The sequence below is a fragment of the Mustela putorius genome, unplaced genomic scaffold (genome assembly GCF_011764305.1).
Source record: "Mustela putorius furo isolate JIRA1106 unplaced genomic scaffold, ASM1176430v1.1 tig00000695_pilon_pilon_pilon, whole genome shotgun sequence".
Classification (NCBI taxonomy): domain Eukaryota; kingdom Metazoa; phylum Chordata; class Mammalia; order Carnivora; family Mustelidae; genus Mustela; species Mustela putorius.
The window spans coordinates 6,908,256-6,933,631 of record NW_025421447.1 but is presented as its reverse complement, the minus strand read 5'-3'; the positions used below and the strand labels follow the sequence as shown (position 1 = coordinate 6,933,631).

Genomic DNA, 25,376 nt, shown 5'->3' with positions numbered 1-25,376 from the left:
TGCCTCTCTGCCTACTTGTGATCTCTGTCAAATAAATAAATAAAATCTTTAAAATAAATAAATAAATAAATAAATAAAATCTTAAAAAAAAACCAAACCAAAACAAAACAAAACAACTGTAAACGTGACAGTTTAACTTGCAAGCCGTCAACTTGAGTTCCGTGCTTCTGTCTCTACATCCTCATGTGAGCACCGAGCGTTTCTGAGATGTGCAGCTCTATGGGGATATATGAAATCGGGAAAGTGGGAGTCCTCCAATCTTGTTGTTTTCCCAAACTGTCTGGCTACTCTGAATCCTCTGCAATTCCCTATAAATTTTAGGATCAGCTTATACATCTCTGCAAAAAAGGCAGCTGGGCTCTGACAGAGACAGTGCTGGGTCTGTAGATCACTTTGGGGATTATGGCCATTTAGCAGCACAAATCTTGTAATCCTCAAACACCCGATGTCCTTCTGCTCACTTAAGCCTTCCTTCTTTCAATCACGTTCTATAGTGTTTCCTGATGCGTTTTAATTATTTCATTTATAAAACCGGATTACCGTGCATGTATTCAGAGCCAAGCCTGTAAGACATTTCTATCTTCCCACTGCCCTGTAAAAACCTCCCTTAGAGACAGCGATGGTCTCTCCCAATATGTCTGAATCTCTTTCCTGCTCACTCCCCCAGTCCCTTACCTCCACCTACACCGGAATTCTGCACACACCAGGCACTTTCAGAAAAGAAAGAACGACCCTCCCATTTCCCATCCCAGCCACATGGCTTCTTTCCGGCAGGACTGTCCATCCTGGAGTTGTCACCCATCTATCCAAGGGCCAGTGTCTGTGTCTGCGTCATGGAAACAGCCCGCCAGGGAAGGGGCACAAAGCCCCCCAAGTGGGACTTGGCAAAGCACAGACCCTCAGTGACCAAGAGCCACCCCCAGGTGCTGGTGGGCAAAGGCAGGCTGCGCTCAGAGCCCAGCTGAGTGCACAGGTCAGAGGAGAGGAAAGCGAGGCTGGGCTGAGACCACCACTTACAATGGCTTGGTTGAACTTGGACTCAATCTCCCCGAGCAGCCAGTCGAAGGCCTCCCCACTGAGCCGGAACTCCTCGGCCATGCGGCGGGAGCAGAGTGTGGAGCGCAGGTGGATGTTGAAGAGGAGCGTGGCGTTCTCCTGTGCTTGCCGGCTCAGGGGGTCGTCCCCGTTCACGATCACCAGCTTCTTGCTCAACTCCTTGACTCCTGGGGGCCAACGGAGGTCAAAAGAGGGTAGACCGCAGCCCGGCTCACTCTGGTCCTGCAGCCTGGCCCAGGGGTCCCCAGGCTGCTACTCACCCTCTACGACCTTGATGGGGTGCAGGTCGGATGGCAGACGGGGGTTTATGTGGAAGATTTTCTGAGCGTTCCAGATCATGCGCAGCAGGTTACAGGGCAGCACCACCTGAAGAGGGGCGGCAGGGGGTGTCACGAGCAGGGCACAGCCACACAAGGCCAGCAGCGCCCCGGCCCAGCCTACCCGTCTCGCGCACCTTGCTGTCGCCGGTGGGGAAGATGACCCTGAGCACCTCCCGGTCCTCCCGCATGCGCTCGAACTCCCGCTCCAGCTCGTTCTGGATGTGGGCGTTGCTCAGCACGTCCTTCACCAGGTCCTCCTGCAGGGTGCGCCGCAGCGCCCTCTCATTCGTGTAGTCAAAGCGGAATCTGCGGGCAGCAGGAGGGGTCAGGAGCAGGCGAGCCCAGGCCCAATCCCTGCAAGGAGCACTGAGAGGCTCTGAGCTGCACGTCCTGCAGAACGGGGATCCACGGCAAAGTGTCCGGGGCAGAGAAATCCAAGGTCTAGGCCCCAGGCCACCTGAGCTTGCTAGGACACCATTGGGCACTAGGATGCCACTGGGCACAGGTCAGCCCCCACCATGTACTTGCCATCACCAGGAGGGACAAAGGGTCCTAAGAGGGCAGGTGGCCGCAAGGCACATGCTGGGCCAGCAGCATCTCTGCGTGAAGGGAGGGGTGTCCTAGGAGGCCAGCTGAGAGCCCCACGGCCAGGACCCGCCCACCACAGCCTCCTTACTTCTTCTCGAAAGCCTTGTGCGACGGCTTCAGGGTGGCCAGGTTCTGGAACTCGACGCTCTCGCCAGCCAGGCCGTCCTCACCGTAGCGCAGCTGCACCACCTGGTTGATGGAGTTGCGCACGGTGGCGTCATACTTCACCATCACCGACTCCATGGACTTGATGAGCCGTCGCTGGATGTACCCTGCGCGGGGGGAGGGATATGGGCGCGTGTGCAGAGGGTGCCAACGCCTCCACCCACTGACCCTCACGAGAGACAGCATCCCCCCGGCACCCCCAGCCCCTCCATGAATGCTGCGCCCACCACCTGCTGGAGGCAGGGCCTAGAGGGGGCCCCCAGGAACCAGCCCCCAGGGGATAAGTCGTGAGAGACCTTGGGCCCTGTCCCTGCACCAGGGAGTGCTGCGGGGGGGCTGTGCGTGTCCCACGGGCCGCCTTCCTGGCTCCTGACTTCCATCTGCTACTCTTTCCTTGAGAGACAAAATCCCCAGCCCAGGAACTCCCCCACACCCACTCCAGGGGTCCCCTGGCAGTAGCCGGGCCAGAAGGCCTCACCAGTCTCAGCAGTCTTGACGGCCGTGTCGATGAGCCCCTCGCGACCCCCCATGGCATGGAAGAAGAACTCGGTGGGCGTAAGGCCTGCCAGGTAAGAGTTCTCCACGAAGCCGCGGCTCTCGGGCCCGTAGTCGTCCTTGATGAAGTGAGGCAAGGTCCTGTGCTTGAACCCAAACGGGATCCGTTTCCCTTCCACGTTCTGCTGTCCGACGACGGCAATGACCTGGGGAAAGACGGGGGATGCCCCTGACTCCCTCTGCTTGAAGAGCCCACGTTCCTAGCACGCCGACCCATCACACCTCCCCCGCGGCCCGCATTGGGAAGGCCAAGGCTCCCCACCTGGGAGATATTGATCTTGGAACCTTTGGCCCCAGACACGACCATAGACTTGAAGTTGTTGTACTCAGACAGGGACTTCTGGGCAGAAGAGCCGGTCTTGTCTCGGGCGTCATTGAGAATGCGGTTCACCTGGTTCTCGAAGGTCTGCCGCAGGGTGTTCCCCGGGGTGGGCTCCAGCTCGTTGTTATGAGCTTTCTCGATGACCTGGGTGCGAGGGAGGTGGCAGGGCTCGGCGTCCGCTCTGCTCCCCCTCCCCGCATACCTACCCGGCTGTCGCCGACGTCCCCTTCACGTGTCGGAGTGACTGTCACTGGGTCTCGGCCGGCCTTCCTACTTACCTCTATCACATCTTGCTTGGCCTTCTTAATAGTGTTTTGGATGTCCTGGTAGGTCTTGGAGTCGGCAATGGAGTCCCCAATGCCAATGGTGTGACCTAGGAATATGGAGCGGCATCACCAATACCCTCCTTACACTCGCCCCCAAAACCTGGAATGGAATCATAGCCAAGACCCTTGGCGGCGGGACCCCAAATCCAAGCAGGAAAGCGAAGGACAGAAGAACGGGAAGAAGAGGGACTCGGACTCCAGGAGCGGGCTCACTGGAGCTCTTCGCTCACCCTCGATCAGCAGCCAGTTGTTGATGACGGTCTGAATGTTGGAGTAGAAAAGGCGAGTGACGTCATGGCCCATCTCCAGGTAAGAGATGTGCACCAGAGAGCCGGCCGACGTGCCCAGAGACTTCTTACACAGGATGCCCATGATCAGCTCCCCGTTCTCCACCACCACCTGCACACAAAGCACCCCACTTGAGACCCCCCGCGGTGGTGCCCCTGTCCAAATCCTGCCCCCACCCAGGCGGAGGCCGGATCCTACCTTGGTGTCCCCGGGAGAGATGTGCTTGTAAGGACCGCTGTCCTCGTCGTCTGGATGGGTACTGTGGGTGCGGATACAGTTGATGTGGCCGGGGATGATGAGGGAGAAGATCTGTTTGCCCGTCCACAAGGGCCGTGGCTTCAGTATGGCTGGCTGCGGCACCTTCCCGTCCCACGTGGACAGAAACATCAGCAGGTTCATCACCTCCCCCTGCACCAGGACAAGCAACGGTAGCTTTCAGCCCCGGGGCCGCGCTGGGGAAGGTAGTGAACCCACGGGTGAGAGCGGACTGGGGAGGCAGACGCCAGGGAGAGGGTTTCCCAAACTTTTCATGACATATTAATTATGACCATGAGACTCTGCGTCCCTCTTCTCTTGAACAATAAACATAAACTACTTCTAATAATTATGAAACAACCGGAATGCCTGGGGGGCTCAGTGGGTGAAGCCTCTGCCTTTGGCTCAGGTCACGATCTCAGGGTCCTGAGATTGAGCCCAACACCAGGCTCCCTGCTGAGCAGGGAGCCTGCTTCCCTCTCTGACTCTGTCTGCTTCTCTGCCTACATGTGATCTCTGTTAAATAAATAAATAAAATCTTAAAGAGAGAGAGAAAAAATCAAACAAAAAAGAAAGAAATAGGGCGCCTGGGTGGCTCAGTGGATTAAGCCGCTGCCTTTGGCTCAGGTCATGATCTCAGGGTCCTGGGATCGAGCCCTGCATCGGGCTCTCCACTCAGCGGGGAGCCTGCTTCCTCCTCTCTCTCTGCCTGCCTCTCTGCCTACTTGTGATCTCTATCTATCAAATAAATAAATAAAACCTTAAAAAAATAAAAATAAAAAACAAAACTATAATTAGATCATGTGTTTCCCTTCCCCTTTGCTTTCTAACAGTACCTGAAATTACACATCTTAAAAAATTAAATGGGGGGCGCCTGGGTGGCTCAGTGGGTTAAGCCGCTGCCTTCAGCTTAGGTCATGATCTCAGGGTCCTGGGATTGAGTCCCGCATCGGGCTCTCTGCTCAGCAGGGAGCCTGCTTCCTCCTCTCTCTCTGCCCGCCTCTCTGCCTACTTGTGATCTGTGTCTGTCAAATAAATAAATAAAATATTTAAGAAAAAAATTAAATGGGAAAAAAAAACAAAATAAAAAGCTGAATTGGGCATTAAAGCCATAAACCGTTTCTGGCCCCTGACCGTCCTAACTGCCTCCCCTCCCCCGCCGGGCACAGAGGTTGGTGTGGGGCAGGTCAACACACACGTCCCAGCTCTTTCTCCCCAATGTCCCCTCACCACCCCGGTCACAGCGCCCGTCCGAGCCGGGCCCCTTCCACAGGAGCACGCACCCGTTCCAGAAAGACGTCTCTCTTGGTGAATTTGCGCACGGCCGTGAGCGTGTCCTGCACGATGCCCATGACCGGTCGATTGCTCTGGGGGGTGACGATCATGCGTGGCACCATGGCCAGCTCCTGGATCTCCGCCCGCGTCTCCAGGGACTGGGGCAGGTGCAAGTTCATCTCGTCCCCGTCAAAGTCAGCGTTGTAAGGAGTCGTCACACTGCAGTGACCGAGAGAAGCAGGCTCGGAACTGCCGCAGGGAAATGTCAGGCAGCCGCTCGGCCCCAGCCGCTCGGCCCCACCCGCCGCCCACGGCCAGGGGACTGACCTCAGATTTAAGCGGAAAGTAGACCAGGGGAGGATGCGGACCCGATGCCCCATCATGGACATTTTGTGCAAAGTCGGCTGGCGGTTGAAGATGACGATGTCTCCGTCGCACATGTGCCGCTCCACCTAGGGAGGCAAGCGGAGGCTCAGAGGAGGGGGCTTGCGACAAGCAAGAGGCCGTGGGCCAGAAATGCTCTGCAGCTGGAAAGAGAAGATGGAAGGGCGCAATTTCATGTGGAACACACAGTGACGAGCCCTCTGGGCCGGACGCCACTGAACAAAGGACAACATTGCCCAGCCTCAAGGATCTCTGGTGCCGGGGCGGGGGTGGTGGTGGCGGATACCCAGACACTCTGCACTCGGAGCCTTCTGCTCCGCGCCTTCCTGGCCCCGCCATATACACCCAGGGCACCACACTCGGGCCAGCGCACTCCCCGCCCTTGCCACCGCAGATTGCTGAGGACAGCAAGGGTCTTTTAGAGACACCCCAGGCCTGAACCCTAAGGAACAGGACAGCCTCAGAGGCCCCCGCTCTGCCACGTGCCTTGTAGCCGGTCTGCAAGTGAAGGTCACTGGGCTTCGGGTGGAAACGCAGGTCGATACGGTCGCCATTGTCCCGAATAATGTACTTGGCCCCCGGGTACTGGCTGTTCCCCCTGCGTACCAGCTCCTGGAGTCTACAGAGAGCAGAGGTGCGCTGAGCACAGAGCTCTCCGAAGCCCTGTTGCCGCCCGCACCCCAGTGAAAGCGCTCTCTGCTCCGGGCTCCCAGCTCCCCACATGTGTCCCCCTGGCCACGGCCCTCTGCCCCATCCCAGCTGGAGGCCAAGCCCACCTGTCGATGTTGAAGGGCGTGACAATCTCTGCGAAGGTCATGTTGGCAGCGATGGAGCGAGGCACGCCCACCTGGTCGATGGAGAGGTTGGGGTCGGGAGTGATGACGGTGCGCGCTGAGAAGTCCACGCGCTTGCCCATGAGGTTCCCTCGGACCCGGCCTTCCTTGCCCTTCAGCCGCTGCTTTAAGGACTTGAGGGGGCGCCCCGACTTCTGCATGGCCTGTGAGGAGATGGGGTGGGCGCACCGCGCGGTCAGCCCGGACACCCCCATGCCGCCTCCCACTCGGTCGCAGGGTGGGCGGTGCAGGGACTCACGCGGGGCAGGCCAGGCAGCTCGTTGTCCACCATGGTGGCCACGTGGAACTGCAGGAGCTTCACGTCCTCGGCGATGACGTGCGCTGCCGCGCCGTTCTGCTCGTTGCGCCGCAGCTGGTTGTTGATCTTCACGATGTCCGCCAGCTTGTGCGTCAGGTCGTCCTGTGGCCAGAGGTCTGCACAGTCACCGACCCGCACACGGAAGCACCGCCATGACCTCCAGCCACACCATGGGCCTCATGCCAACGCACAGGGCCGTCAGGTGGCTCCGTCACCTGGGCCCCCGCACTCCACCCCAGGGCTCTTGCCCATGCCTGCCCCCAACCCAGGGCCTCCCGCCACTGGGGCCGGCCACCCCACAGAGAGGCGCAGTCCGGGAGCCACTGACCTGGTTGCGGGCAGAACCCTGCATCACCACGGCGGGCCGCACGGACAGCGGGGGCACAGGCAGCACGGTGACGATCATCCACTCGGGCCGCGCATAGCGGGGCTCCATGCCCAGCACGAAGCACTCCTCATCTGAGATGCGCTTGAAGATCTCATGCACTCGCTCAGGACTCAGCAGGATCTTCTTCTCCTGGGAGTCCTCATTGACGTGCTTCCACTCCGCGTATAGCTCCAGGCCCGAGCGCCGGATCCGGGGCTGGTACCGCCCGCAGCCACCATGGCCCTGTCAGGGACAGAGGGGCCGTGAGCGCCGAGACCTCACCGGCCCTCCGCCAGCCTGCCCCCCACCCTGGTGATCCCGCCGGCCGCTACCTTCTCTTTGGTCAGATCCTCGTCGCCCTCCGGCTGCTCCACCCCGAACTTGTTGTCCATCTCCTCACCACCCTCGCAGATGTTCTTGCCCTTGCACAGGTCATACACGTGCGTCAGCCGCTTCTTGGGCTGCCCCTTGGACTTGGCCAAGATGTCCTTGATCTTTGGGTTGTTCTGGGGACAGAGCAGAGGAGGGTCGGCCGGGCTGCGCCTCGGTCCCCTCACGGAGCTACCCCTCCTCCAGGCCAGGGCCCAACTCCACTCACGGAGTCCACAAGCAGCTTGGAGCAGAAGAAGCAGACGCAGCGCAACACTTTCATCGTCTTCACCAGGAAGCCCACGTGGAATACGGGCTTGGCCAGCTCGATGTGGCCGAAGTGGCCAGGACACTCCGTCATGTTTCCTGCGGGGACACACACCTCAGACCCTCATCCTGGCTGGCACCTCAGAGGTCCCCAGGGGTCCCCGCCCCTGGGCCTGGTGGTCAAGGACCCAAGCTTCCCGCCGTCCCATGGGGACCCCCCGCCAGCCCCCAGCACTCACCCGCACAGGTCTGGCAGCGGCCGGTCCGCTCGATCACCCCCTGCCTCGGGTCCATCAGCCCCCCAAGCTTGGGGCGGCCTCCCTCTGTGGTCTCAGGGTATTTGATACCGCCCTCTGTCACAGACATTCGTTTCTACAGAAAAAAAAAAAAAAAAAAAAAAAAAAAAAAACCAACAAAAAACAGTGACAACTAAATAGGATTCCTGGTTTCCAGCCTTCGCATACAAAGGCCTCAAAGAAGGAGGGTGCATGAGTGGGTCCGCTCCTCTGGGGGTTCCAGCGCCGAGTATCGGGGGTCCTGGTCTCTGTCCGGGTGGGCGAGGGTGCTAAGGACTTGTGTGCAGCCAACCCTGGCCTCCATATAAGCTGCCAATCTCCCTGCCTCAAACCCCACACACCCCTCTGGTTCAATGCCAGATCACTGACATCCATAGGATTTACCCCCCAAAAGAAGTAAGTTGTTTCAAGGAGGAGTTTAAAAAAAAAAAAAATCAATGCCTTGCTTCTTCTTCCCCAAAGCTGAAATCAAGCCCTGAATCCGGTCCCTGGCAGGGGACAGTGCTGCAGCCTGCCAAGACACGACTGGCCCTTAGCTTCAGCTCCTGAAGCCCGCCACTGCTCGCCCCTGTCCTCATCACCTCCTTCCCGAGGCCCCAGCAGCCCGACCCCATCCTTGCTCAGCTGGAGATCCTGGGATGAGATGGGGGAGGCAGGTGCTGGAGCAGAAGGGTGCCCTGGGGCATCTGACTTGAGGGACCCCTTGGGGGAGGGAGGCTGGGACTGGAGCAGGTGATAGAGGGGCTCAGAAGCAGGTCTGGCCAAGAGGTAGGCTGAGGAAGCCTTAGTTCTCGCACGCTGAAAGCCAAGGACTTTGACATTAGCTGGGTCTGACCTACTAAACTTCCAAAGATACAAACTTAAACTTAAGAAAAGCTTCGACCTGCATGTCCCCCTCGTGCCGGGCCAACCGCCCTCTGCGCAGCTTGTTTCTCTACGCTGATCGGCTCACCTTCTGGGAATGAGGTCCTGTCGCTCACACAGGAGGAGGCTGAGGCTGCGTCAACTGACTTGTCCAATGCCTCCACCTCCGGGGGCCAGGACTCAAACCCAACCCTGTCCGCCCAATACACAACCGTCCTGCTACTCCGAGCTGCGGCGCCGACACCATGCTTGCCTCCCTGGGACTCGCCTTCTGGGGACCAGCGCAGCACTAGGGGACTCGTCTGGTCTGCACAGCTAACTGGTAAAACACGCATCATTGTCCGCATTCACAGATGACGACACCAGAGGTTGAAGGACAGGCAGCTAGAAAGCGGCAGAGCCAGGATCGCTGTGCATTGTTTCCACGGCATCATGGGGGTGGGGGTGGATGGGTGGGGGGCGGCAAAGGGAAGGGAGCCCCTGCCGGCCCACAGTAGTGATCCATGCCCCCGCCACCGCCACCGCCGCAGCCCTGAAAGCAGGCCCAACAGACTGAGGAGCGGCCCCCTGCCCCGCACACCGTCCCACTCAGAGCTCATCTGCCTAAGACACAGGGACCGCCTGCATGGGAGCCCCTGCCGCCCTTCCACCTTCATCTCCTTCCCCGGCTCCTCTGCTTCCCACTGTCCCTCAAACTCCGCTCTGCCCCCAGGTTTCAGCTCATCCACACCCTCGAGGCAGCGGGCCTGCCATCCCCAGCGCTCCCTCTACCCCGGTAACGCCCGGATCTCCGCCTCCCCTTTCTCCTAAACTCCAGATTCATATATCAAACTATTTACTGAATCAAGGGGCGCCTGGGGGACTCAGTCAGTTGAGCGTCTGCCTTCAGCTCAGGTCATCATCTGCAGGTCCTGGGATGGAGCCCCGCGACTGGGCTCCCTCCTCAGCAGGGGCTCTGCTTCTCCCTCTCCCGCACTTGCACTCCCTCCTCGCTCTCCCAGGCTCTAACAGACAGACTGGTTACCAGGGCGTGGGCTGGAGCTGGAGGCCTCTGGTCCACCTCCCGGCTCTGTCACGCGGGACCAAGTAATGTCTTGGACCTGCTTAAGCCCAGCACGAGGCAGGCGCTCAGGAAAACACCCGCCCTGATCTGATCTTGCCCCAGCACCTGGCCCGGCTGTCTGCACCTCCCACCAGCCTCAGAGCCTCCAGCCACTGCCTCAGGCTGGGCCTTCCTGTGGGTTGGCATCAAAGGCGGCCAGCCTACCTCTCTCCACCCACCCCCACAGCTGGGGCGCCTTCTACAAGGAAATCCAGTCTTCACACCCTCCTGCGCTCGGCATGACATCCGAGAGCTCGGCAGGACAGCAGGACAGAAATGAGCACCTCTGCACTTCTCTAACCCCCCACCACTGCCTCCCTGGAGAGTACCAGCATCTCCCAGCGGCCAGCATCTCTCTGTCCTCCTGGGTCTCACGGCTCCTGGTGACTGTCTGTTACACTGATCTCAACTGCCAGGGCCCCCGGCTGCTGGAAGTGCCTTCAGAGAGCCTGGAGAAAAGACGGACTGCTGTGCCCACCAAGCCACCCACCTGCTAAGGACTCTTCTGCTTCCAAGCATCAAGATGGGGCCAGGAGCTGTCTTGGAAGCTTCTGGACTCTCTCCCTACCACAAGGTAACAAACTGTCACTTCGGATTATATACAAACCACGTTAGCCCCCAACCCTTCTTCTCGCTACCTATGTGAGAGGGGTCAGGCGCCCGGTGTCGTCTGACAAGGGTTATTTAGCGTTCTGAGGGGTGGCTGCTCCCAGGAGCTGCCCAAGGCCGCAGGACAGATGCCTGCCGCAGATCCCCAGCAAATATTCTTTCTCTTAAGGGGCACCTGGCTGGCTCAGGGGTGGAGCATGTGACTTGACTTTGGAGTCCTGAGTCCAAGCCCCACGGTGGACATAGAGATTACTGAAGAATAAAATCTTAAGGGCACCCGGCGTGGCTCAGATAAGGGTCTGCCTCTGGTGCAGGGCACAACCAGGTCCTGGGATGGAGTCCGTCCCACCCCACATGCCAGCAGGGCTCTGGGCCCCAACATCTGTTCCTATTTACTCATCTGACTCTCCCACTGGACTGCAACCCTCGAGGGCAAGGATCAGGTTTCCTTTGCTTTCTGTCAGCACCTAGCACGGCACCGGTAAACACTTGTACAGTGTGCAGGAAATCCCACCCTTAATCCCTTTTTATTTTTTTAAGATTTTATTTATTTATTTGACAGACAGAGAGGCAGGCAGAGAGAGAGAGGGGGAAGCAGGCTCCCTGCTGAGCAGAGAGCCCGATACGTGGCTCGATCCCAGGACCCTGGGATCATGACCTGAGCCGAAGGCAGAGGCTTTAAACCACTGAGCCACCCAGTCTTCCCCCCCCTTTTTTAAAGATTTATTTATCTGTTTGAGAAAGAGAGAGAGAGAGAGAGATGGTGCAGGCAGGGGGAGCAGCAGGCAGAGGTTGAAGCAGGCTCCCTTCTGAACAAGAAGCCCAATGAGGGACTTAATCCCACAACCCTAGGAACATGACCTGAGCCGAAGGCAGTCGCTTAAGCGACTGAGACCCCCAGGCACCCGCACCCCGGGATTATAAATAACTTGAAGACAAGAATAAGCTTCTGGTCCACCAACATAGGGCACATCTAGAAGGGTATAGTATGTTCTAAATTCTTCTTGGAATAAACTGGGGCATAAATAAATAATCTGGTGCTATTCACAGTAGACAATTGCTGTAACGAACAGGAGCCAACTTCTTCCAGCGTGGCTGGCTCCCTGCTCTGCTGACTTCCTAGCAGCTCTGCAGAGAGCCTGAGCGCAGGACCCTCCAGGGCTGCCTCCACCTCAGGACTCCGCAACATCCAAACCACATAACGGCAGAGGCCACAGCTCTGTCTCGCAGTGAATCCCAAGAGCCCTCAGGACTTGACATACACCTTCCCCATGACTTCTAGAACGCACGACTCTTAAACACCGCCTGTTCCACAAGAGGCCCCTTACCAACCCTCCTACGCCCAGCGGAGCGATCTACTCTTCCCTCAGACACAGGAGCACTGTCCCAGCTGCGAACACCACAGGGAGAAATTAAAGCCCCCCTACCCTGCGCCCCCACCAGAGGCGGCCTCTGTTTTGTGAACAGTCAGCCATGGGGTTTATAAAATGCAGACACGTTCTCACTCTTCCAAGAACACGGCCTCACTCTGCATCCTGGTAACTTCCTTCTCAGATCCCTGAACTTTGGTTCACAGTGCCCTTGGGGGCTCAAGTGCGTCAGCAACTTTCCCAGCACTTCCAGGGTCCAGGCCCAGACGACTTAACAAATACCTATGTCCCCTACCACTTTGTAGCCATCTACAAAAACACCTGTAAATAGAGATTTCAATGTTAAAGAAATATTGCTTTTATTTCCCAAATAACCACAATGACACTCTGACACCTGTCGGGCCGGGTACAACCTGGCAGATCTTGGAATCCCAGGGGACAGCACCACCCTGATTTTTTTGGCCTGAGTTTGGGAACTGCTAAAGACCCAGCTTCCCCGCGATAATGACGTCACCGAAAGGGGTTTGGCGCCACCTAATGTCGAAAGGAGACTATCAGAAACTCCCAGTTCCCAGGACGGCGGACTGTAGCTCACCTTGTACTTCTCTTGAAAACTTACAATCTCTCACTGAGCCAACAGCCTGCTGCGGGAGCACAGCACGGTCTGGGAACAGGGGACTTAGCCTGTTGGGAAGATCTGTTCTAGTCTAAGAGCACACCCCGAGGTAACTCCACAGAACTCCTATCGGTAAATATGGAGACAATTTATAATTTCAAGCAGTATCATATCCAAACAATGTTGTAATGAAAACCCTTCTACACATTTCTTTGTGTCCTTTCCGATTACTTCCTTCACTCACTAATTTAACTCATTCTCATTACACCATGATTATGTACCAGGCACACTTTGAAATCCTGAAATTACAAAGGCGAGCACGGGGTCCCTCGTGAAATTTATATTCTCCTGAGAGAGCAAGAAACAGAAAAACAGATCCTCTCAGACAATGCCAAACTACACAGTAAAATAAAGTCAAGACTGGCGTCAGAGGTCTCCCCATGGGCTCGGGCAGAAGAGCACGCAACTTTTTTTTTTTAAGATTTTTAATTTATTTGACAGAGAGAGCGAGAGAGGGAACACAAGCAGGGGGAGTGGGAGAGGGAGAAGCAGATTTCCTGCTGAGCAGGAGCCTGATGCGGGACGGATCCCAGGACCCTGGGACCATGACCTGAGCTGAAGACAGAGGCTTAACGATGGAGCCACCCAGGCGCCAGAAGCATGCAACTCTTGATTCTGGGGTTGTAAATTGGAACCCAACACGGTGTAGAGATTACTTAAAATTAAGACCAGGAGTTACAGGATGCAGGGGGGATGCTATTTAAACAGGGTGCTCAGGACAGTCGTGCTAATGACAGGACAGAAAGGAGTAAGCCTGGGTAGGTCTGGGCAATACTGTGCTAAGCAGCAGGAACAGGGAGTAATAAAGCCCTTGAGGCAGAACTGAACTCATGGTGTTGGAAGAACAGGCAGGTCCTTGTGCTTAAAGACCCAAAGAGGAGTCTGGTTGGTAATGGGCTGGAGAGGCAGGCGGGGCCAGATTAGCCAGGACCTCACTACAGCTCCGAGTAAGCAGTGTGGATCCTCTCAGAGGATTCCGTGCGGGGGAGACACGATAAAAAAAGAGCTCTCTAGCAGCTCTGAGAACAGCGGAAGGAACAGAGAAGGGGTAGGGCTACTGCAGAGCTCATGGGAAAGAGGATGGTGGGCTGGGACAAGGTGGTCCAGATGGAGATGGTCATAAATGGCCAGATTCCAGGCAGGTTTGAAAGGCAAAGCTGACAGACTGACAGACGGACCAAGGGGAAGTTGTGAGGAGAAGTAGCAAAGATGCCTTTCAGGTGTCTGGCCTGAGTTAGCAGGGAAATGGTATGGCCACTGTGTGCTTGCTAAACCAGGCAAGACCCGGGGAAGGGCATGCTTGAGAAGAGAAATTCAGAGCTTTTTCTTTAAGGACAAAATTTTAGAAGTGGTAATGCTGGACCAAAGAACAAACATCAAACGATGGACAGAACTGTCAGACTGTCCCCTAAAAACGCTGTTAACAGTTTATCCTGCTACCAACCATATGTAAGCATGCCTACTTCCCAATACTGGCCAGCAGAGAAAAGATCAGATAAAGGAAAAAACTTTAATTTGCATGTCTTTATTAGTATCTTTTTATTGGCCATTTGTAACTTCTGGGAGCTGCTGATTTGTATCCTTTATTTGTTTGTGTAGGTGTGTGCTTTTCCTACTGATTTGTAAGTGGTCCCTGTGTATCAAGAAACCAAACCTTGACTACCACAGTGCAAATATCCTTTCCCAAACTGTCTCTTAGGTGTCCATGGTGCCCCTGAAAAAGACAAGTGGCTCTTATTTTTACACAGTGAAACATGCCCTGTTCTTCCTTGTATACAAAATGCTGGGGCTTCTGACTGGCTCCGTCGGAGGGGCATGTGACTCCTGATCTCTGCGTTGTGAGTTTGGGCCCTTGTTATGGTGCAGAGATTACTTAAAATCTTAAAAGAAAAAAATGCTTCGCTCAGTGCCTGGCCACATGACAGGCACTCAAAATTTACCGCTAATTCATTCATTCATTACCACGAAGGGGTTCTGCCCCTGGAATCAGCCCCCACAAGCCTTCTCTACTGCGCTGGAGCTCTGCAGTTTTGCTTTTTGGAGTTAAAGCTTAACTGCATCTGGAATTTATGGTTTGGTATGATGTGAGCTCAGGAGGCTCTAACTCCTAACTCTCAAGCAGCTATGCCTTGTCCTCCAGCAAAAAGGTCTCCATCCACAAACGCGGCCATTCTCCCCAGACACCTGGCTCCCGCCAGCTCACTCCACAAAGGAGTCCGAGTCACCAGCAGCTCTCCCCCCAAACCCCCTCCGCCCTGATCTCTCCCACCCTCCTCCTTAGCCCTCCCCCACAATCAGCTTTTCAGAGGGCAACCAAAGCACTACTAGTTTTGTTTTGAATGTAAACTTGAGGTCACTCTCCGGCTTACAATTCTCCAAAGGCTTCCTCTTCAAAATGAAATTAAACTCAGGTTCCTTACTATGACTTACAACATCCCACCAGGCATGCCCACCCTCATGTCTCTCCAGCCCGTTTTACTAACTCTCCTCACCCTTCTAAACCCCAGTCGCACTGGCACTTCTTCCCGCCCCTGGGACACACCAAGTTCATGGCTCCCCCGGGCCCTTTGCACCTGCTGTCTCCTCCGTCTGACAAGCTGTCGGTCTGGGATCTGTGGCCCAGAGAACTGGCTGCCTCCTCTTCATCCAGGAAGCACCACCTCCCCAGAGGGGGCTTCCCGCACCCTGACATCACCCGGCCCACAGAAGCCTCACCCCTCGGTAACTCCCCTTCCCTCCATCCAAAGCACTAGACAAGAACTCAGCTGTCTGGTTTGCTCCTTTATTTGTATGTTGACTGTCGGCCGCCCCCTCCCACCGACACTGCCAGTGGAAGAAGGCAGGGTCCTCCTGCGTCTCCTCCGGCTTCACGACCTCAGTATCTGTCGCATCTATCACACAGCGGGCGTCCAGTGAATAGTGTGGAAGGGGACGGGGGAACAAAGATGTGGGGTCCAGCTTCGCATCCGAACTTGCTCAGCGCCCGCCACCCCAGCCCCGGGATGATCAACCGTCGTTCGGCGTCGGGGACCCGATCTGCCCCCCGCCAGCGGCGGCGTCCCGGCCCCCATCCCGGACCCAGCGCCGAGCTCGCTCACACCCTCGCGACACTCGGCTCTGGCGGCCCGTCCCCCTGGCGGCCACCGTCGGGCCCCGCCCGCGCCGCGGCAGGGAGTAGAGGGCACCACCGCTTACCAGTTCATCCGGACTGAGGACTCCGAATTGCACTCGCTTGATGGTGCGCAGCGGGCATGCGCTGTCCCCGGAGGGGGGGCCGCCCCCGTGCATCGCGGAGGCCGGCGCGCTGCGCAGGCGCAAACCTCTCTACAAAAACCCTGCGCCGCCTCCGCCTAGGTGCTCAGACCCCGTCGGGGCGGCCGCCGGGAAGGACCTCCCCGAGTTGGGAGGAAAAAGCCGGAGGAGGGAGAGGTGGGGGAGGGAAGGAGGCGGGGAAGTGAAAAAGGAGCGAAAGGAGCTCTCCTCCCCCTTTCCGGAGATTTTTCGTCTCCCAAAAAGGGAAAAAAAGAAAGGGGGGGAAGGAAAAGGTTTCGGGGGGGAGGAAGAAGAAAAAGGGTAACGAATAAATAAGTAACCGGGCTCCTGAACGGCAGAGGTTACGGCAGTTTGTCTCTCCCCCTTCCGGGAGCCGCCTTCTTCTCCAACCGTCCCGGCCGCGCTCTCGGCGCTTCTGAGGAGCGAACTGGCCGAATGACGCCCTTTATAGACTCGCCCCTACATCCCCGCCCCTTCCTTTCCCGCCCTCCCTTGCGCTACGGGGTCGACTGCGCCGGCCTGCACGGAGCGCGCGCCCGAGTCGTTGGTCGGCCCTCCCCGGCTCCCTGGTTGGGCGACCTTTAGAAGGGACGCGGGCGAGGGGAACGTGTTTTACCCCGCCGCCTGCCCGTTCTGCTCCCTCCCGCCCTGAGATTTAAGTTTAAAGAACCGAGGTGGAATACAGGCCGCTTTTATTCTAGGTTGGACCGTGCTTTCGTCCTCAGCAAAAGTCTCCCATGAATATTTACCCCCCTTCCCTCCGCTGGAAAATGGTCTGTTCTGCGAATCGGTAATGAAGGAGGCGGGGCCGGTCGGATCCTCCCAAGAGGGTTCCGGGAGGGGGAGGGTGTGGAGCGCCGGGGGCCGTCCTTGCTCATGAATATGCAGTAGCCACGCTGAATATGCATGAACCGATCAAGATGGCGAGGCCAATCGCTTGTCCGGAAGTAGCTGGTATTTGTCGAGCGGCCTCCTGGGACGGGTGGGTACCTCCTGGCCTCCCAAGGAGTGCAATACGGAACTCTGGCCCGGGAGCCCCCGGCCCGAGCCGCTCAGGGGGCCTTCTCCGGAAGGAGGCTGGCCACTGTCCGGGAGAGATCATGGGACCGCGACAATCCAGGAAAAGCAGATTAGCCACGGGGCGGGACACAGAAGTCCTGGGGGATTCAGGGTCAAGGCGTCTGAACGTTAGGAAATCCTATCCCCTTCCAGAATATTTCAGAAACCAGATTGGCGGGGGCGGGGGGGGCCAGGGATCCCAAGGGATTCTCCAATGAGAGCGCAGTAGGACTTTCACTCTCCTTCCAAAGCAGAGATGACACCAACTGCACAGCCACATTCAGAGTGATCCTTGTTTGATGTCAGTGTCACGTCACACCCCACCCCGGGGGAGGAGGCATAACCATGAGGGAAGGAAACCGTGTCTCGTGGGGGCTGGGGAGGCACATTCCCTGACCCCAGCTGCTTGCTCTGTCCCTTTGCCTGAAAACACCCCCAAACACTCCAGCCCCAATGCTCTTTCTTCTCTCTGCTGCTGAGGGAAAAATCCTCCCCATGGCTCATGGCGGGCCTGCCTCTCAGCCCCTCCGTTGGCTCCTCTGACCTCACTTGCCCTGTAGTTATGCCCTGATCCCCAAGCCCCAGCCTAGACATCACATGTTTTGGTCCCCACGCTTGTTCCAGATCTAGGCAGAGCCCCTCTCCACCCTTAACTCCAAGGGGTGTCCCTCTCCGGTATTAGCTCTTTTCTGGTCGCTGCTTCTCCCATGTTTGTATTCCAGTCTCTCCTCCTTCTATTTCCCCCTGCCCCCCCAACCCCCAGGCTCTTGGGTTGGATCTCACTCCTCCACCTGCCCCTCCCTCTCACAGCTGAGGTTCTGGGCGGTGATGATGGCGATGCTGCCCAACACCACCCCTGCCCCCATGATGTCAGAAGGCGCCACGGTCTCATAGAGCACGTAATACTGCAGCATCAAGGCCACCACCACCTCGGAATGCAGGACGGCACACACCAGGGCGGGGTGGGCTTTCGTGACTGCATAGCTCACGCACACAAAGGAGACCAGGGCGAGGATCCCCACGGCCCCCACACAGCTCCAACTCAGAGGATCACTGGGCAGCACAGGGGTCTGCAGTATGAAGAGGCCTGGCACCGAGCCCACCAGCCCCACCAAGCCAAACAGGAAGGCCACTGTCGGCAGGCAAGAGGGAAAGTCCAGGGAACGATAGACCAGGAGCCCCAGCGACAGTGCCAGGCCGCCCAGGAATGCAAGCACGTAGCCCAGGGCGGTGTAGAGGCCCGTGGTCCCCTCCTGCAGCGTCCCTAGTCCAGGTCCCACAATGATGATGAGTCCCAGGGTGCTGCCCAACAGACCACACCAGTCGTAGCCGCTGAGACCCTGGCTCTCGAGGCAGAGGGCGAGGAGGGCAGAGCAGACGGTGGATGAGCCCTTACGGACCGTGGCTGCATTGCCAGCAGGCACCACCTGAACCGCGCTGTAGGCGCACCCAATGCTGAGGACGTTGAGCAGGGCATGGAGGCAGGCCCGGCCCCGGACATCGGGAGGTCCCAACAGGGGGTCACCACGCACTTTCAGTAGCAGCGCAATGGGGAGGTGAAAGAGACAGCGACAGATGAGCAGCTCCAGCGAGGGTAAGCGAGAGGCCTGGTAAGCCATGCGGGAGAAGGGGCCCACAAAGCCAGCAGGCAGGCCCCCACCCAGCAGGGCCACGAGCAGGCCCTTGGTGGCATCGGAGGGCCGGCAGCGCTGGTGCGGGGGGAGGCTGGCCGGAGTGGAGGGCGGCGATGGCTGGGTGAAGTCGGGCAGGTTGAAGTAAGGGTGATTGCCAGCCTGTGGGGGAGAAAGGAGCTGGGGCATTAGGGCAGCCGTGGCCCCGGGGAGCAGGGGGTGGGGTGAATGCCAGGGTGGGATCTGGGACCTCACGGGACAGTAGTGGGGTCGGGCTGTCTTGCTGAGAACCCTCAGGAGCTAGAAAGGGCCCGAAACTGGATGAGGGGGTACAGTACAGGCCTGGGGCCTCTAAAGCAGGAAGCAAGGGGTAAGCGGTCTCGGAGTATTGTGTTTCTCTGGGTAGGCTGTTCGCAGGAGAAGAAAAAGGACCTGGGGGGCTCTGTTGGTTTGGGGACGGGAAGGCAGCCTCAGATGCTGGGCATCGGTATGATGTCACAGGTTCCGTGGATGCCTGGGTACACCATTGTGAGTTTCATTTGTGGGTGTCTCCAGGACAGCTGGGAAAGTTAGAGGGGAAGAGACAAAAGGGAGCAGCCAGGAGCTCCGGGAAGGGGGCCATGCCTCCCTGACCCCCACACTCACCATCTTTCCTTGGACTTCCTCCTCTACTCCTGGCTCAGGGACCCTGGGCCCTTCGGAGCTCCAGCCCTTGTGACCTGGCTGGAGTGGGAGTGGGGTTCTTCCCTGGAACCTTCCTGAAGGGGGGGGGAGGTTCTTCCCTGGAACCTTCCTGAGGTGGGGGTGGGCCTAGTTTCTCATTGTTTCCAACCCGGCTGGCTGTATGTCTGTCTGACTCCCAAGATTGTCTCATTCCTTTTTTTTTCTTTCTTTCTCTCCTTCTGAGTAGCCCTGTGATGAGACTTCTTTGGCTTTATGTAACTTTGTTTATGTATGTCTCACCTTGTTTCAGAAAGGTTTTGCTGAAGGAGCTCTGAGGGCTGGCTCCAGGGTCTCCCCAGCTCCGAATTTTTAAAGGCCAGGGAGGAGTCTCTGGGACTGTCCCTCTGAAGTTTCAGGAATGCGTGTTTGTTCTGTGTGTGCTCACACCTGGTGTGTTGTTGGTGGTGTCCCAGGAGGCGCACACCAAGGCCTCTGCATTTATGCACGAGTGTATAGATGTGGAGGTTTCTGCCGGTGGGGACAAAATTCGAGCTGCGTGTTCATCTGCACCGGTAGTCACTTCTTTTGGGCTGGGGCCTGTCTGGACTGCAGCCTGATGGGGGGCTCTGTGCCTTTCTGGGGAGGGGGGTGGGCAAGTGCGTGCGTCCAGGGCCGGCCCTGTGAGTGTGCTGAGCCTGGGTCTATGGGTCCCATTGGGCCGGATCGCGAACCTGCCATGTTGTGTGTGTGTGCGGAGAGGGTGTGCGTGCCCTGGGCGCTGGGCCCCGCCGAGTGAAGGGCGTGCAGGGCGCGGGGGGGGGGGTGAGGGTGGGGGGGGCGTCCCTTTGCCAGGGCGTGGGTGGTCGTAAGGGCCCGCGGGGGTGCCGCGGCCAGACCCGCGCCCGCTTGGGGTCCACCCGTCCGGCGGCCCGGCGCGGCGCCGTTTCTGTCCCGGGATCCGTCCCGGCCGAGGCCGTCGGGCGCGCTCTCCCCGGAGCCTGAGCCGGGAGCCCTGCGTCGGTGTCGGCTGCGCTGCGCCGGCCTCCTCTCGGCGGCGGCGGCGCTGGGGGGGTACTGTTTCCGGGGGTGGGGGTGGGGGTAGGACCGGGGCGGGGGGAGCCGATGATGTCAGCGGCGGCGGCGGCGGCGGCGGCGGCGGCGGGGCCGGGCCGGGGCCGGGCGCTGGGGGGGCCGGGGCCGGAGCCGGAGCCGGAGCCGGAGCTGGAGGCGGGCGAAACCGGAGCGGCCGGGGGCGGCCACGGGGATGAGCCGGGCCTGGCGGACGCGGCGCCATCGCAGTCAGGTGGGCCCCGGGGCGAACCGGGCAGGGCCAGGGCGGACCGGAGCCAACAGCCGGGCCCCCTCCCCGCCTGCCCGGCGCCGCGGGGGCCCGAGCCGCGCCCCGCGCCGCGACCGCTCCCCTCTGGGGTTGACCTGGGGGCTCAGGGGTCGGGGGCTGAGTCTGGCCCCGCCTCCAGGCGCGCGCGGCGCTGGGGGGCGACTAAGGGGGCCCCGGTGCGGCGTCCGACCCGGCGACGGCCGGGGGGCGCGATCGCCCAGGGCCGGGGAGGGGGTCGTGCTCCCTCCCCTCCCGAAGGGTTAATTCTGCAGCCTGGCGCCCCCCACCCCTCCGTGGGGCAGGTTGGGGGTGGGGTGGGGCGGGTGTGAGCCCGGGCCGGCGCTGCAAGCTGCTGGGAGGGCGATGGCGTAGGAGCCAGGCAGAGAGGGGGAGGGGTGGGCCGCCCAGCGCCCCGGAGTTGGGGTGTGCGGGGTGCGCAGGGCGAGCAGGGGCCCCGGAGCCGCTGTGCCGTCGGGGCAGGGTTGTGACTGTGAGTCCCGGAGATTGTGTGTCTCCTGCTGTGTTGTGGGGCAAGGTAAACCTCTCCCCGGGCGCCACCGTTTGCTGGTCCGGCGGCCAGGGGTCCGGGTAGGGCCCTGCCTGAGCCACGGGGACAGAGAGCCTGGTGGAGGGGTGTCCAGGGGTGTGGGGCAGAATTACAAGAGGTGGCCCTGTGGCTCTGCGTGACAGGTCCGCATAGGAAAGCAGCGCACAATCCATGCGGAGTTTTGTCAGATGTGTGGTTTTATGTATGTTTGCTGCTGGCATGTGTTTTCTTGCACAAATGAACTATTTATGAACTGTTGTTTTCTGCGCAGCTGGCGTGGTTAGGGTATGTGCTGTGGAGGGCACCTGCGGGCGGCGGGTATGTGCCTGTCTGGAGGGGGCTGTTGTGTGCCTCTGGGTCAGAAGGTGTCATGTCCGGGTCCCCTTTCTGTGCCCTGCTGAGGTGTGGCCCTGTGTTGGCGAGGATGGCCCGCCCGCAGGGTTTGTGGGTCTGCGTGTTGAGTGAGTTGCACGGTGGGGGGAAGCAGGTCTAGAACTCAGGTCCCCAGGATCTGGGTGGCAAGTGAGAAGGCCCCAGGGTATGTCTAGGTACTTGTGGGGCCGTGGACCCCGGGCTGGGGGAACGTACAGGTTGTGTTTATGGGATTGTGGGCAGCCAGGCGAGGGCAAGGTTGTGTGTCTGTAACATTCTCTATGGGATTCTTTTGTGACGTTGTTTGTGGGAGCCTGTCTGTGCTGTGGGGCTGGGAGGCGAGCCGGTCAGAAAACACTTGTGGGGAGGGAGGTGGCGTGACAAGGGCAATGTGGGCCTCAGCCCCAGGAGATCAGGCGCGAGCCGTGTGTGCGTGCCTGCCTTCCGTGTGGCTGAGCGGCCGTGTGGGGCTGCTGTGGGGATCTGTTATGAAGGAGGGAGCGAGATAAATATGGGACAGAGCAAGGGCAGCGGGCGGGAGGCCTGGGTGTTGTTGGGGTGGCCCGGCCGGTCTTTGTGCGGGGTCCGTGTCAGGGTCACCGGGAGGAGAGGCCTGGCTGTGGCAAGGAAACTAAGCTTGGCCCCGGGTGGCTTCTTGGCCGTGTTTACGTAAAGGCCGGGTGTGACTCTTGTCACTGACATGGAAAAAAGAAACACGAAGTTTTCAGTCCTCTCCTCTGGCTTCACCCTCCTCTCTACCCCCCGCCCCCACCTCTGCTTTTCCTGCTCTTCTGTGACGCACACGGGGCAGCTCCTGCCCCTGTGGAGGGGTCTGGGAATGGAATTCACTCACGAGGCAGATTGCTCAGAACAGGTTTTCCTCACCTCTGTGTGTGTGTGTGTGTGTGTGTGTGTGTGTGTAGGAGTGAGAGGTGTGTGTGCTGCGCCTGGCCTGGCTGGGGGGGGGGTGCTTACGTACTGCGCAGGGAGTGGGTGAGGAGGGCACTGGGGCCAGGCCCTTTGGTGCCATGGGAGTGGGGGTCCGCTGGCTGCTGTGGGAGGCAGACACAGCGGGTCCATTATGGCCTGCTGGAGGGGAGGGGGGTCTGGACTAGATGTGAAGAGTTCTGGCCTTGAGGGAGCCTCGGTTCCTCATAAGTAAAATGGGACTCGATCCCTGCCCTGGTCTTCTGATGGGGACATAAGTGGCACATGGGAAAGTGCCTGGACGGCAGCTCCAGTCTGGGGGCTCTGCCCGTGCCAGCCCCCCTTCTCAGGGCCGGGCCCATAGCAGTGGCAGTGAACTCGGATCGAGCATGCACAGTGTCCCGGGCCCTGCTCTCCGTGCTTTTCCACGTCTTCATTCATGTACTCTTTGCAACACCCCGTGGAAGGAGGTGTTCGAATCATCTCCCTTTTTCCAATGAAGACAGCTGAACCCAGAGAAGTTAAGTCATTTGCTCAAAGCCACCTTGCTGGTAAGAGAGAAAGCTCTAGATTCTGTGCTCTTTCAGGCCATTCTCTGCTGCCTTTCTGAATGAAGCTTTCTGCGAGCCTCTCTGTGCGCCACCCCCCCCACACACACTTCTCCCCCGTTTCTGAAGAACCTAGCACCTGTACTAGGCCAGCTTAGAAGACCAGCATGTTTTGACAGTGGTGTGGGGGGTCCCAGCCCAGGCAGTGAGGACCTACAGTTGGGTGCTGAGTGCTGGCCACAGGGGTGCCCCATGTTGATGAGCTAGGCACAGGAGAGACTGTCTTGGCCTATGGGTCAGGGAGGGCCACGATGGAAGTGACATTTGAATTACATTTTGGTGGGCTTCGGGAAGAGGTTGAGAGAGGTTTCGTCTCTGGCAGGAGAGCCAGTGCAGGCAAAGATGGGGAGCCAGGGGCCACGTTAGGTGGGAGAGTACCCTGGGTGCCTGAAGGGAGTCTTTTTTTTTTTTTTAATATTTTATTTATTTATTTGACAGAGAGAGATCACAAGTAGATGGAGAGGCAGGCAGAGAGAGAGAGAGGGAAGCAGGCTCCCCGCCGAGCAGAGAGCCCAATGCGGGACCCGATCCCAGGACCCTGAGATCATGACCTGAGCTGAAGGCAGCGGCTTAAACCACTGAGCCACCCAGGCGCCCCGCCTGAGGGGAGTCTTAACACAAGGCAGGATTGGAGAGGAAGATTGGAACTGGACCCTTGAATGGCTGGCTGAGCCGTCTGAATTTTACCCCCGAGTGAGTGGGGGCCAGTGAAGGTTTCCGAGCCCAGGGTCCATAGGGCCTGAGCCGGCTGGGGACAGGGACCCTTAGCAAGAGGAGGGCTGGATGCCAGGAGGTAGGCCTGGAGGCAGGGGAGTAACCTTGGGCCTGAGCTAGTCCTGGGGCCAGAGGTGGGTGGAAGGGAAGGCTTCCAGAGCCATTCCCCAGCCTGGCGGCGGTCCGACCCAGCCTGGAGAGGGCTGGACACGGGGAGCCAAGGAAAGGGCGGAGTCAGATGTGACACAGTTAGGGCTTAGCACGTGAGACCTTAGTGGTGATGTCTGTCACCCGCTGGCCGCCCGTAGGCCCTTCAGAGCAGGATCTGGTGGGCTGGCAGAGGGGAAAGAGCTCGTGTCCGAGTTCACACGAGCCCGGGTCTGGATTTTGACTCTGGTGCTCGTGTGCTTCATGACCTTCAGCTGGGCCTTCCCACCCCCCCGCGCCCCACGAGTCTCAGTTTTCGGATCTGTAAAATTGGGATGATATAAATACCAACCTTAGAGGAAATCGTGCGGTGCGACAATCCACGCAAAAACCCTGGGAGCATATCGGGCAAAGTGTACGTGCCCCGGTCGTGGTGGTGTCGTCCTCCTCCTCTCCAGCTGCTGGCTGGTCGGTCTGCACTGAGGCTGGCGTCCTCCCTGAGGGCAGACAGACCCTGGGATGACTTTGAAAAAGACAGATCCATTCATTCCCCCAAATGTTTTTGAATTCTCCCATTACACACGGGCCCCGGTCTCAGCCGCAGTGACAGCAGTGAGCAAGTAGGGGACACCTCCCTCCCTCGGAGCTTACGTTCCAGAGAGAAACGAGCAGTATTTCACTAAGTGCCAAGGAGGGAAGGAGAGGAGAGGGCTAGGAAGTGTAGGGAGGTGTGGGCGGCCAGGAAGGCCTCCTGGAGAAGGGGACTTGGGACAAGGCTTCAAGGAGGTGGGGCAGCGAGGCGTGGGGCTATCCGAGGAAGAACATTTCAGGCAGAGGGAACAGCAGGAGGCGCTCAGAGCACCCCCTCCGTCACACCTCTCAGGTCACATAGCCAGTCAAGAACGGGGAAACCGTGAAAACAAATAAAAAACAAAAAACCACAGAGCCACCAACCTGCCCTGAGCTTGATTTCTGCCTCCTCTTCTTTACCACATCCCCCCACTACTTTCCGGGACTGAGTTCCAAGATAATAATAAGAGCTATAGCGATTGCTGAGCACTTAACCGAGTACCAAGTACTGTACTAGGTACTCCCCGTCAGGAGCTCGCTTGATCTCTATAGACAGCCCTCCGAAGCGAACGACGCATTATTCCACCTTACAGACAAAGAACCTGAGAGAGAGGGAGAGGTTAGGGAACTTGCCCAGGCTCACAAAACTCCTGTCTTCACCTCCCATAAAACCCCGTAGGGTAGTTGTCAGCGATGGGCAGTTGAACTCTGGCGAGCTGGGTCCCGACCCCGGCTTGGTTAGCAGGGAGATGGGGTGGGGGTGTCAGATGGCCCCACCACTGCATCCTCTCCCCTTTCCGGTGAGGAGTTTGGCACACTACAAGCCTCCGTTTACTCATCTGTACAGTGGGGTCAATGACAGACCGCACTGTGGCTGTCCGGAGTCCTGTTGAGTGTTGACATGAGTCGATGCAAATAAA

The 25,376-nt window shown here is 58.6% G+C and overlaps 4 protein-coding genes across 16 annotated transcripts in view; 1 reads left to right on the top strand and 3 right to left on the bottom strand.

The window, feature by feature from the left end:
* The window catches only part of POLR2A (RNA polymerase II subunit A), a 22,777-nt gene extending 6,837 nt beyond the window's left edge, over positions 1–15,940 (bottom strand). Inside the window, exons 1-19 of the mRNA XM_004760299.3 lie at positions 15,802–15,940; positions 7,929–8,061; positions 7,652–7,788; positions 7,386–7,559; positions 7,015–7,296; positions 6,627–6,788; positions 6,311–6,531; positions 6,021–6,153; positions 5,478–5,602; positions 5,159–5,369; positions 3,819–4,028; positions 3,563–3,731; positions 3,285–3,379; positions 2,947–3,150; positions 2,608–2,830; positions 2,053–2,236; positions 1,511–1,682; positions 1,317–1,422; positions 1,018–1,223 (exon numbers count right to left, since the gene is read on the bottom strand). Of these exons, the coding sequence (XP_004760356.1) occupies positions 1,018–1,223; positions 1,317–1,422; positions 1,511–1,682; positions 2,053–2,236; positions 2,608–2,830; positions 2,947–3,150; positions 3,285–3,379; positions 3,563–3,731; positions 3,819–4,028; positions 5,159–5,369; positions 5,478–5,602; positions 6,021–6,153; positions 6,311–6,531; positions 6,627–6,788; positions 7,015–7,296; positions 7,386–7,559; positions 7,652–7,788; positions 7,929–8,061; positions 15,802–15,894 (3,240 nt within the window). The 5' untranslated portion in view covers positions 15,895–15,940. The remainder of the gene's footprint in view (positions 1–1,017; positions 1,224–1,316; positions 1,423–1,510; positions 1,683–2,052; positions 2,237–2,607; positions 2,831–2,946; positions 3,151–3,284; positions 3,380–3,562; positions 3,732–3,818; positions 4,029–5,158; positions 5,370–5,477; positions 5,603–6,020; positions 6,154–6,310; positions 6,532–6,626; positions 6,789–7,014; positions 7,297–7,385; positions 7,560–7,651; positions 7,789–7,928; positions 8,062–15,801) is intronic.
* Positions 15,375–21,490, bottom strand: SLC35G6 (solute carrier family 35 member G6). Its single transcript, XM_045083416.1, has 6 exons — positions 21,424–21,490; positions 20,574–20,722; positions 20,082–20,306; positions 19,215–19,379; positions 15,802–18,731; positions 15,375–15,497 (listed from the first exon to the last, which is right to left on the bottom strand). The coding sequence occupies exons 1-5, from the start codon at positions 21,488–21,490 to the stop codon at positions 17,718–17,720; spliced, it is 1,620 nt and encodes a 539-aa protein (XP_044939351.1). The 3' UTR covers positions 15,375–15,497; positions 15,802–17,717.
* The window catches only part of ZBTB4 (zinc finger and BTB domain containing 4), a 15,877-nt gene continuing 10,028 nt past the window's right edge, over positions 19,528–25,376 (top strand). The window contains exons 1-2 of one of the 6 annotated variants that reach the window (XM_045083280.1): positions 20,395–20,535; positions 22,920–22,968. The gene's annotated coding sequence lies outside the window, so the exon portion shown is untranslated. The other 5 variants (XM_004760294.3, XM_045083279.1, XM_045083283.1 and 2 more) reach the window with 5 other exon arrangements.
* Positions 23,543–25,376, bottom strand: part of CHRNB1 (cholinergic receptor nicotinic beta 1 subunit) — a 20,915-nt gene continuing 19,081 nt past the window's right edge. For 4 of the 8 annotated variants that reach the window (XM_045083285.1, XM_045083286.1, XM_045083291.1 and 1 more), the window contains one exon: positions 23,545–24,383. In XM_045083285.1, the coding sequence (XP_044939220.1) occupies positions 24,240–24,383 (144 nt within the window). In that variant the 3' untranslated portion in view covers positions 23,545–24,239. Of the gene's footprint in view, positions 24,384–25,376 lie in introns of all 8 variants that reach the window. The other 4 variants (XM_045083290.1, XM_045083287.1, XM_045083288.1 and 1 more) reach the window with 2 other exon arrangements.